At 36.7% G+C, this 11,512-nt stretch overlaps 2 protein-coding genes across 2 annotated transcripts; one reads left to right on the forward strand and one right to left on the reverse strand.

Moving 5' to 3' along the window:
• On the forward strand, nt 3,265-7,415 carry LOC107646801 (uncharacterized mitochondrial protein AtMg00810-like). Its single transcript, XM_016350956.1, has 4 exons — nt 3,265-3,354; nt 3,469-3,533; nt 6,869-7,238; nt 7,344-7,415. The coding sequence occupies exons 1-4, from the start codon at nt 3,265-3,267 to the stop codon at nt 7,413-7,415; spliced, it is 597 nt and encodes a 198-aa protein (XP_016206442.1).
• On the reverse strand, nt 8,171-9,187 carry LOC107646800 (extensin-2-like). Its single transcript, XM_016350955.1, has one exon. The coding sequence runs from the start codon at nt 9,185-9,187 to the stop codon at nt 8,171-8,173; it is 1,017 nt and encodes a 338-aa protein (XP_016206441.1).

Raw genomic sequence — 11,512 nt, forward strand, 5'->3', positions numbered from 1 at the left:
GTGGGGAGGTTGATAAACCTCTATTTCATGGTTTATCTTGTGCTCATTTGAGTGGTTTTTATCAACTCTTTACCCACTTATTCATACTATTTGCATGGTTTTACATTTGCCTTCCTAATTATGTGCTTTGATTGAAAACATGCTTCTTTGAGCTTATATTTGCTTATTATTAATCCTCTATTATCACCATTAGATGCCTTGATATGTGTGTTAAGTGATTTCAGAGATTACAGGGCAGGAATGGCTCAGAGGATAGAAAGAAAGCATGCAAAAATGGAAGGAATACAAGAAGTTGGAGAAATTGCTAAGCTGTCTAGCCTGACCTCTTTGCACTCAAACGGCTATAACTTTAGCTACAGAGGTCCAAACAATGCGGTTTTAGTTGCGTTGGAAAGCTAACATCCGGAGCTTCGATTTGATATATAATATGTCATAGTTGCCCTGACGCTAGGTGACGCGATCGCGTGCTCCATGTGGCCGCGTCGCAGTGACGGAAATCAGCGTGTTTGAATTCTTCTCCAGCGATTTCTGGGCTGTTTTCGACCCAGTTTGCGGCTCAGAAAATACAGATTAGAGGCTATAAAGTGGGGGAATCCATTCATTCATAAAAAGGCTCTCATAATTCACAATTTTAGGAGTAGATGTAGTTTTTAGAGAGAGAGGTTCTCTCATATCTCTTAGGATTAGGATTTAGGACTTCTCTTAGTTTTAGGAGTGACTATCAATCCCAGGTTCAATGTTCTTTTATTTATTTTTCCAATTTAATTTATGAACATCCATGTCAGATTTAAGTTCTTTTGTTAATGCAATTTGAGGTATTTCAGTTATTATTGATTTCTTTTTTACATGATTATTGCTTCCCATCTGAAGGAATTTTTATTCCAGTAGATTTACTTTTTCCCTTTTGGTATTGGTTAAGAAATCAGTAACTCAGGAGTTATCCAATTCAACAGCATAATTGATAATTGTTATCTTGCCAATTAAATTGAACTTCAATAATCCCAATCTTTTCTTAGGAAATAAATAGGATTCGAAGATCAAACTGATTAGTCCCTTGACTTTCCTTTGCTTTAGTAAAGGTTAACTAAGTGGAATTAAGATTCAACTTTCATTACTATTGATAAGGATAACTAATTTGGACTTCTAATTTCTCATACCTTGCCAAGAGATTTTATTATTGTTAATTTAATTTACTTGTCATTTAAATATACCTGTGCCCATTGCCCAACTCAACATTCCCCAGAAAATTCATAACCAATAATAAATACACCTCCCTGTAATTCCTTGAGAAGACGACCCGAGGTTTAAATACTCGGTTATCAATTTTAAAGGGTTTGTTACTTGTGACAACCAAAACGTTTGTAAGAAAGGTTGATTGCTCGGTTTAGAAACTATACTTGCAACGGGAATTTATTCTGAATTCTAAACTGTCAATCTTCGGTTCTTCATTCACCTTTCGAGCTTAACATCTGTTTAAGAATCAGTTCAAATGTAAATTAGTATCACGTATAACTTCTAGTTGTAACCATCGAGATATTGGTCCCTTAGAGCGAGAATCCTAAATGCGAGAGATGAAGCGTGTATGTGTGTGATATCATCAAGAGGAATTTTGGAGCCTTAATTCTTGCCGACTGTATTGTCTGAAGTTACATTGACACGCCAGGGTGCACTGTGTGTGTGGATGCTTGAAGGCGAAGAAAAATTTCGAATCTTGAGAGGAAGATTAATCTCGGTACCAGTACTCACGACACTTGAACCTCATAGACCATTTGAAACTACTGTAGTGCAATATCGAAGGGGGTTTGGATGCATGTGGAGGCAACATCGTAAAGTGGTGACAAGCACCCTCAGTAAGAAGACCCTGAGTGTTGTTGGAGAACGATTAAAGAGAAGAAAACATTAAGTAAGGTTGCAGTCTAAAGCTGGATATCGAGGCAGCAGCTAGAGATATCAGACTGAATCGGTTGCGAATTTTAAGGAGTTGTAAGGCCGAGAGTTTGAGAAGTGCAGTAAGAGGATAAAGAGCTACTAAGAATGTTGAAGCATGTTGAACAAGGGAATCAAGCGTCTTAGGTTCTAAACTAATAACCGAAAACGATGAGGAAAGAGTAAGCAAAAATCGCATTAAGGTTCTAACTGCGCAAGCTGACTAAAAGGTTATGAAGACTAATGGAGTGAGCCTAGAGAGTTTAAAAGAGAAAGCTGTGTATTCTTGGAGACTACTTCGGCGACCGGTAAGAGAAGAGAGATCGACCTAAAGGAGGTTATTTCGAGGACGATGGGCCGTCTGAGGGAATAGAACAATTTGAACCAGTTCAATTCAAAAAGGATATGAAGTTTCAAGTAACCCCAATCAGGATTGATGACGTAAACATAAGGAACTCTGAGGAAAAAAAGTCTTATTAGAGAGGTGACTTGGAAATCAAGTCAAAATGGAAAAGCGCACCGAAGAACTTGAATTAGAAATAGAGACAGACTACCCGCACCTATTTTTAGGTGACTGAATTCGAATTTTGTGGGCAAAATTCCTAATTAGGTGGGTAGAATGTAAAACCCAGTTATTTAATAAATAATTATCTTATAATTAAAATTTATTCTAGAAAATTAAAAATGTGATTTTCATGATTTAGTATGATAGAGAAAATTAAAATGAGAGTTTTGACACTAATTTTAAAGCATTTGGCCCAAGATTAGGCCGAACAGGTCGAACCGGTCGAACCGGACCCAAACCGGGCCCGTGGGTCCCACCCACTCACTTAATAAAGTGAGTTAAGATCTTCTCTCTCCCTTCTTGCATGCTGAACTGCAAGGGCAGCCAAGAAGGAAGAACACCTTCCAAAATTCCCAAACCCTCATTCAATCTTCAATCCTTGATAACTTTTGATCCAAAGCTCCGATTGCCACACCGTTTGCGACCATGTGACCACGTTGCTGAGCTCTACAAAGCCCATAACTTTGTTTCTGAGGTAAGTCACGAATTGATTTCAGTTTTCCATCCCTTGATTTCGAAATTATTGGATAAAAGTGTTGAGATTTTGAGCTCTTTGATGTTATAGGATCTAATTAGCTTGAAGAGAAGGCTCAATCTCACTCCTTTGATCCTTGGGTATGGTAAGATTCTCAATCCTAAGTGAAATACTTGAAGTTTTGTGATTAGTGATTTAGTTGGTATGTGTGGGTGTATGTTGTGTGTATTAGGATATGTATGTATGAATGTTGGAGCTTGATTGAGGTCTTGGAAAGGCTTGGAAGTGGATTTGCAAGATGAAATCTGACCTTGGAGGTGTTGGAACCTTGAAAATTAAGGAAGAGTGGAAGTGGAAGTGTTCCGGGTTGAGCGGAGAATCGGCCAAGGTATGGTTTCAGTTTCTTGTATCTAAAATGTAATGTAATGTGAAAAATTAGACTAGAGACCCTAGGATAGGCATTGAATTTGAGATGTTGTTGATTGATTATAATGGATTATAGGGATTTCGTGATTATTGGTTTTTAGAGGGTGTAAATGATGTTATTGTTGTTGGTGCATGTGAATTGTATATGATGGTGATGATTGGTAATGTTGATTTGAAGTTGAGATTGGGCTTGATATGGATATTTGATGTTATATATTGAATATTGTGGAATTAAAAGTATTGTGTTGAAAATTGATGGAAATGGAGAATTGGTAAGATGATGAATGTGTATTGTATATTGTTGAATTTGAAATAGTGAGTTTGAGATTGATTAAAGTGAATAAATTTAGTAGGTTGTAGTATGAGAAAGTTGGAATGTGGTTTAGGCTGAATTGATAAAGTGTTGGTTGAATTAAAAGAGGTTTGAAAAGAGTTTGTTTTGAAAAATGAGGCTTATTGGTTTTGGTTGAAAATTGTGGTAAGTTGAGAATTTAGTGAACTTTTGTAAAAAAAATAAATTTTTGATGAACTTAAACGGATCATATCTTGAGCTACCGTTTTTGAAATTTAATGCATTTTATATCAAATGAAAGATAATTTAACAAGCTTTAAAATGGTTTAAATTTTGTGGGAATCTGAATTCTGTAGAAAGAGATATGATCATTGAAAGTTGGTGTCTGAAATTTGAATTCTGTGAATGCTGTAGAATTTATGATTTCTGGTTTGTATGCGCATGTACAGCCTTGTGCGTACGCACACCCTGTGGAATTTTTGAAGCTATGCGCACGCACACACAGGGATAGGGCTACTGCTGGGAGCGCTAGCACGCTCTGTGCGCACACACAACCAACGAAGCCTTCCAAGCTATGCGTAAGCACAGCCTTGTGCACACGCACACGTTGGAAAGTGTATTCTGTTGAGGGCGTTCCCATGCCTTGTGCAAGCAAACAGAATTGGGAAATTTTACACTTGTTCGTACACACATCTTGAAAATCTTTTTGGGCGTGCGCACGCATACCTCTGTGCGTACGCACACTGCCCTATTTTCTTATAAAAATTTAGTTTTTAAATGTTTCACCTTTCCAGCAAGCTTGTAATCTTCCGTGACCCTATTTTCAGTAAATACGACTTTTGTGTTTATTAAAACCGAATTTAAAACTTCTAAGCCTCCATTTTCATCCGTTTAGTCCTAAATCCTTATAGTATGCCTAGTAGTTAAGAAGAAACTAGGAAAGGGGGTAACTTGAGGATGAAGTAAGGGGAGAGTTAATGATGAATTATGATCAATGATGATGGTATGAGTTACTGAGGGTGATGGTGGAAGTGCGGTGTATGCCGTGAGCCGAAGGACTATATTTGATAATGAGTTATGGCTGGATATGGATTATGTTATGAGCCGGATGGCTATGATAAATATTGATTTATGGCTGATAATGAATATATGAATTTGAATGATTGTATTATCTTGAGTCCTCTTTCTCGAAAGTGCGACCCCAGAGAGATAGTGGAAGGTGAGGATCCCCTTCTTTGTTCCTCCTGGTATTGTAAAATCGCTCCCAGCGAGATGGTGGGAGGTTAGGATCTCCTCCTTAGTTCCTCCTGGGCATATGAGAATGTACCTCCTGGGTAGATGCAAGGGTTGTGGTTTCACCCCACTTGCTCCAGGTTGGTTAGTATAGAGGCTCTCCGGTGGATGCAAGGGTTGTGGTTTCGCCCCACTTGTCCCGGGTTATGATGAGTGATGTATAAGATATACAATCATGTGATGTATAAGTGATGATGTGGTCATAATGAATGATTATGGAATGTTATGAATGGATGTGAAATGATTATCTGAGATACGGGTTTCCCTGGATGAAAGCAGTGACTAGCCATCACGTGCTCCAGGTTGAGACTCGATACTCTGCTGACCCTATGTCGTATGTGTGGACGGACACTGTGAAAGTTCCGGATGAGCTCGCCCCATGGACAAACACCAGCATGGGCGTTGTATGATTATGATTATATTTATGATTGAGAATTACTCGAATTGGGGATGCACGACAGAGGGACGGTCCAATGGTTAGCTACCAAAACTTGTTGGGTTGGCTTTATAACCGACATATGAGACTCATCAGCCACTAAGATAGGCATGCATCATATGCATCTATATGTCTTGTTTGGATTACCTAAATGATTGCATAACTAAATGCTACTTGATTATCTGCTATATTTGAATCCTATTTGTGATTTCTCTGCTTGTAATAATTGTGATTGTTGCATTTGGTTTCGTTGGAGGTTGGGAGGTTCAGAGAAGTTGGAAATGGGTGTTTTAGATAGCTCTGAAGACCCTTAGCTAGTTGCCTGTTTTATCTTTATGGGATAGTTATGTTTTTAAGCTTTAATTATATGTTGGAAGTTCTAGGATTGCCTTCGACTTTCCCAGGACATTATATGTTAGATATGTGGGCTCTGTTACCATGCTGAGAACCTCCGGGTCTCACTTATGCAGGTTTTGTGGTTTTCAGATGCAGGGCAGGCGGCACCTCGCTGAAGCATGCTGGAATTTTCTGATTTAGCGAAGATTCTTATCTCTCGGGACTCTATTTTGGTTATCTGTACCTATTTAGATACTTATTATCTCCACTTATTATATATATGCTATATTGATTCCTCTTAGAAGTAATTTTGGAGACTCAGGTCTTGTAACTCTGTATTTTGGGTGCTAATATATATATATATATATACACTTATTCGCTCGGACCGGTTTATCTTCGCCAGCCGAGTCTTGAGTTTTGTTATATGTATTTTGGAACTCTTGGTATATTAACTCCTTAGCTTGTTCTGTCTTGCTTCGTCTGCTTTACCGCTTCGGAAGCGTTACGCTTTTCGATTTAACGATTTTTACTTTATCCTTTTTTTTTCAAAGGCTCCTAGTTATAAATTTTTTTCACTATATTTAATATGTAATTTTTCTTTTAGAGGTCATAGCGCCTCGCCACCTCTGTTTTATATCCTAGATGTAAAGTTCTGTGTGGTAGGGTGATACACGCGTTGCCACAACCGGGTCTTCCATCGAAGTTATGGTTTGTGAGATATGTGGATTTGAAGTGGTGATGTGGATAATGAACAAGGGGTTCTCTTTCTCTCCTTCTCAAGCTCTTCGAGCACTTTCTCTCTCAACTTGGGAAAAATGTGATAAAATTGGCTAAGTGAGGGGTTTATATGTTATGGGCTTAGGCCTTAATGTAGGCCCGTTGTGATTTTAGCCTTTTGGCCCCACCTTGGACCAAAACCTTTAAGATAAGTGTTCGGATTTTTATTCTAAATATTTTTCTTGTCATTTTTATAATTTTAGTTTCCTCACACGTAATACTGGATATATTTAAGTTGGTATAGCAAATTTTAACGCTGGTAATTCCTCAAATTATAAATTTTAAATTTTAACCCTTTTTTTCATAATTAATTTATTAATTAATTAGTTTTCATTTATCTAGGTTTTACAGTATCTCTGATCTTAAAGCACCCCTTCACTATACTTTTGAGATGAAAGATCTTGATTCTCTTAGTTATTTTATTGGCCTTGAAGTCATATACTCAGATGACGGTATCTATCTCTTTCAAACTAAGTATGCTTATGATCTTCTTGCTCGAGCTGGAATTACAGATAGTTGCACTGAATCTACTCCTCTTGAGCTTGATGTTCGGTTTACTCCTTTAGATGGAACTATTTTGGATAATCCTATTCTTTATCGACAGTTAGTTAGAGGTTTCGTCTACTTGATCGTCACACGACCAGACATCGCCTATCTAGTCCATGTTCTTAGCCAGTTCTTTTCAACTCCTCATACTACTCACTATGCAACAGTTCTTTGCATTCTTTGCTACATCAAAGGCACTACTCTGTTTCATGGCCTTTATTTTTCTGCCCGTTCATCTTTAGTCCTTCAAGCGTACTCAGATGTTGATTAGGCTGGTAATCCCACTGATCGTCGTTCTACTACTGGTTATTATTTGTTTCTTGGTGACTCTCTCATTTCCTAGCAAGCCAAGAAGCAAACATTTATTACTCGATCAACCATCGAAGCTGAACACCGTGCTCTCACTGACACTACTGTCGAGGTTGTCTCAATTCGTTGGCTTCTCGAAGATTTGGGTGCTCCTCAGTCGTCCCCAACTGATGTATTTTTTTGTGATAATCGCAGTGCTATTCAGATTGTCCATAATGATGTTTTTCATGAACGCACCAAATGCATTGAGATTGAATATCATTTTGTCCGGCAACGTCTCTTTATTAATGCTATTCATCTCATAGCTATTGGGACTCTAGATCAGACTGCTGATATCTTCACGAAAACTCATCATCCTACTCGTTTTCGAATTCTAGTATCCAAACTCAAGATAGTATTCTTAGCTCCGACTTGAGTTTGAGGGGAGATGTTAGAGTATAATTAGGATCAATTAAGATCAGTTAACATCAATTATATTTATTTAGCATATCTGTATATTTATTATATAATATTATACTTTTATTATTTTGATTCTTCTAGCAGCTATATATACCTTTGTATATTATATCATTAATAATACACTCAATAATACATAACACTTTTTTTGGATTACTTTGTTGTTTCTAACAAAAATAACGTAGTAAATAAAGTATAAAGTAGAAAATAGTACAAGAGGCTATATGGAGCAACAGTTATGGATGGAAAGTTGAAAATAATCATGATGAAAAAGTATTTCACTGAGATGTTGAGCCATGGTGATTTAATTTGAAACATGATAATGAAAAATGATTAAGCAAAGTCCCTATTTTGAGACAACTGTACATACATGGGGTGGTTGTTGCGCCTCTGGTTGTTGTTCTTGTGCTTCTTGTAAATTAGTACTCCCAATCCAGCCAAACATATTCCCACCATCGCATACCCAATCGCTCTTTTGTTATTATTATTATTATTATTACTCTTCTTCTCATCCTCAACGTATTGCTCGTTATTCATCACTTCACCGCCATCATCATTATTATTATTATTAGGTACTACTACTTCAGTAGCGGGATCATCTTCATCAGCTTCAGCTTCTGCTTCCGCGTCATCATCATTAGTAGTTTCCGTGGACATTACTGTAGGACTAAGAGTTTCTTCATTGTCGTCAAGGTAATTAGCTTGTGACGCCTGTGATCGAGAGGGAGAGTAATATTCACCATCAAAGAGCACGTTTTCCTCTTGTGAATTCGAAGGAGAAGGTGCAGAGGAGTAATAATCCAATTCATCTTGGAATGGAGAAGGAGATGGAGCAGGGTAGTAATAATCATCATCATCATCATCATCGTAGAATTCATCGTCATTTGAAGGAGCAGGAGCAAGAGTATAGTAATAATCATCCTCGTAAGAAGGTGAAGGAGAAGGAGAGTAGTAATAATCATCATTGTACCCAAACTCATCTTCATACGAAGGAGAAGGGGAAGGGGAGTAATTATCATAATCATAATCGCCATGGTCATCGTCTATGTATGAAGGAGATGGGGCAGGGGAGTAATAATAATCGTCGTAAAGTTCATCTTGATAGGAAGTAGAAGGCGCAGGCGCAGGAGAATAATAATAATCATTGTCATCATTATACACAAATTCATCATCTTCTTCGTATGAACTAGGAGATGGAGAAGGAGAGTAATAATCGTAATCATCGTCGTGAGGTGTAGAAGGAAGTTGATAATAATCTTCTAGGACTGTGCGAGAAGCATCGCTTAAAGGGACACTGATGGCTACTACAATAACAACCAGCACACAGACTAGTTTCCACAGCTGAGACATTTTTTTTCTGAGATTGAAGGGTTCAAAAATCTGTTATATCGGGATAAGAGTTGAATTATTATTAGATGGAATGCTATGCAGATGATCGAATGAATTGAAGCTTTAATTATAATAATGTAGCATTTGGCTTGGAAGGGCATTGGTTATATACTTATATGTATGCTAATTGCTAAAGTTGATCAAGACATGGATATATATAGCTGCATGGGGAAATCATGGAAAATGTTATTCTAATTTAGGATTCATTATCAACCTATTAATGCAGAATTTAAGTCTCTCCTCATCATCCATCATCAATGCATGTATCCTTCTTTCAACAATTTAATGCTTAGATAATTAGCAAATGCGACAATTAATAAATAAATACTAAATAAAAAAATTTAGATTATTTTAAATTAATTTTTATTATCTTCTAAATATTTTTTTATTAAATTTAAGAGATTTTTATTTTTTAATTCATGGTATCTCCTAATTCGGCAGGTTAACGTTAACGGGATGCTACCTTCACAAAATAAGACTCAAATCATCAGTACTTACTTACAGAATACTGAATTAATCACTTAGTTCAAAGGATTTAGATTCACAATAATGCAAGTACATGCCTGATGGATCAAGTCAGGGACGGATCTTTATATTATGTAGTGGGGGGTAAGCGCCCCCACTACAATTTGAAAATTTTTTGAGTAGTATATGATAATAATATTTATTTGTCCCGTTAAATTACGCTGATTTTTATGTAATATAATATTTTTATTATAAAAATTATTAGAATTTATTTATCTTGTATTCTAAAGGCACATATTAAGATTACAAATTGAGAACATTTTTGTTGAAAATACAAAAAAATTAAATTTTTAATGTATTTATTTTGCAGTTATCAAATAAAAAAATTTAAAATTTTCTACTAATAGTAAATTTATCATGTGTCTTTAAGACACATATTAATTAAACCTAAATTATTATTATGTTATATATATTTTGCCCCCACTTTCAAAACTTTCTGGATCCGTCGCTAGATCAAGTTTATATTACAAAGTTTATTTTAATCGTTATGAATAACGATAATATTATATGACCAAGTTATTTTGGGGCAATTTACTATAATAAATAAATTGGGATCCAATATTACCAGATTACATAAAATGCAAAACGCATACTAAAATGCATTTTTTTCATAATCTATATAAACCGCGATAGGGGTCCCGTGGTTTACCAATACACGTAATCCGCTACAGGGATGTTGTGGATTACGTTCTAGAAAAAATAAGTATAATAATCCGCGACAGGGGTGTCACGGTTTATGTGTGAATGACGAGTGTGCATAAACCGCGACAGGGGTATAGCGGTTTATGCGTTAGTATAAATTCGCTTTAAGAGTCTCGCGGATTACATTTGTGGTGGTTGTAAAGTTTTTTAGAGAGAGAAGGAGAGTTTTTTTAGAGAGAGAAAAAGACAGAAAAGTGTGGGTTGGTTGAGTTGACATCGGGCCGGGACTATGGCGGAGGCACGCAGTCTTTAGAGGCTCAATGGCGTTGCGCACGTTGCTGGCAGCATAACGAAGAGGTTAGTTTGATTATTTTTACTTAATGTATTTCATATAATATTTTTCCAATGATTATGATTTAGGTTTTTAAATTTAGATTTAAATTATTATTTTAAATCATAAAATATTTATTTAGTATTTAATTAATTTAGATTAAGGTCTTGAATCGTTTATGCCTTTTATTAAATTTTGTGATTAGGAACGGTATGTTACCTACTTAAACTTTAATATTGTATTTTTTGTGTTAGATTACTTTAAATTAGTGTTGAATTTTTTATATGTTTGGTTTCTTCTGTCACATGCTCCAGCCGACTAGGTGTATTTATAGTGTCTGAAGGTAGTAGAACATGCCTCTGCATGACAGGATCGTACCCTATCTGGAGAGGGCTGGTTTGTACCACCTGGCGAGGCTCAACGCCAGGTGGTTCTGGTTGGACTACGAGGTCGGCAGTTCACAGTTCTATTCCGACTTTGCACTTGTTGAGGGGGAGAATGCTGAGTCGTGGACTTTTTTCTTATCCCACTTGCGTCAACATGTGACCCCACAGGAAGGAATTCTGGTGATCTCTGATAAACACAACGGTATTAAGGCTACACTGGAGGCACTAGACAATGGTTGGAAACCGCCTCATGCATATCGAGCGTATTGCATTCGACACGTTGCAGCTAATTTCGCTCTCAGTTTCAAGGGTCAAGATGCAAGACGGATGCTCGTGAATGCGGAATATGCCAAGACTGAAGCTGAGTTTGACTACCGGTTTGATATTATGAGGACTGAGAAT

The sequence above is a fragment of the Arachis ipaensis genome, chromosome B06, assembly GCF_000816755.2.
Source record: "Arachis ipaensis cultivar K30076 chromosome B06, Araip1.1, whole genome shotgun sequence".
In the NCBI taxonomy this organism is placed as follows: domain Eukaryota; kingdom Viridiplantae; phylum Streptophyta; class Magnoliopsida; order Fabales; family Fabaceae; genus Arachis; species Arachis ipaensis.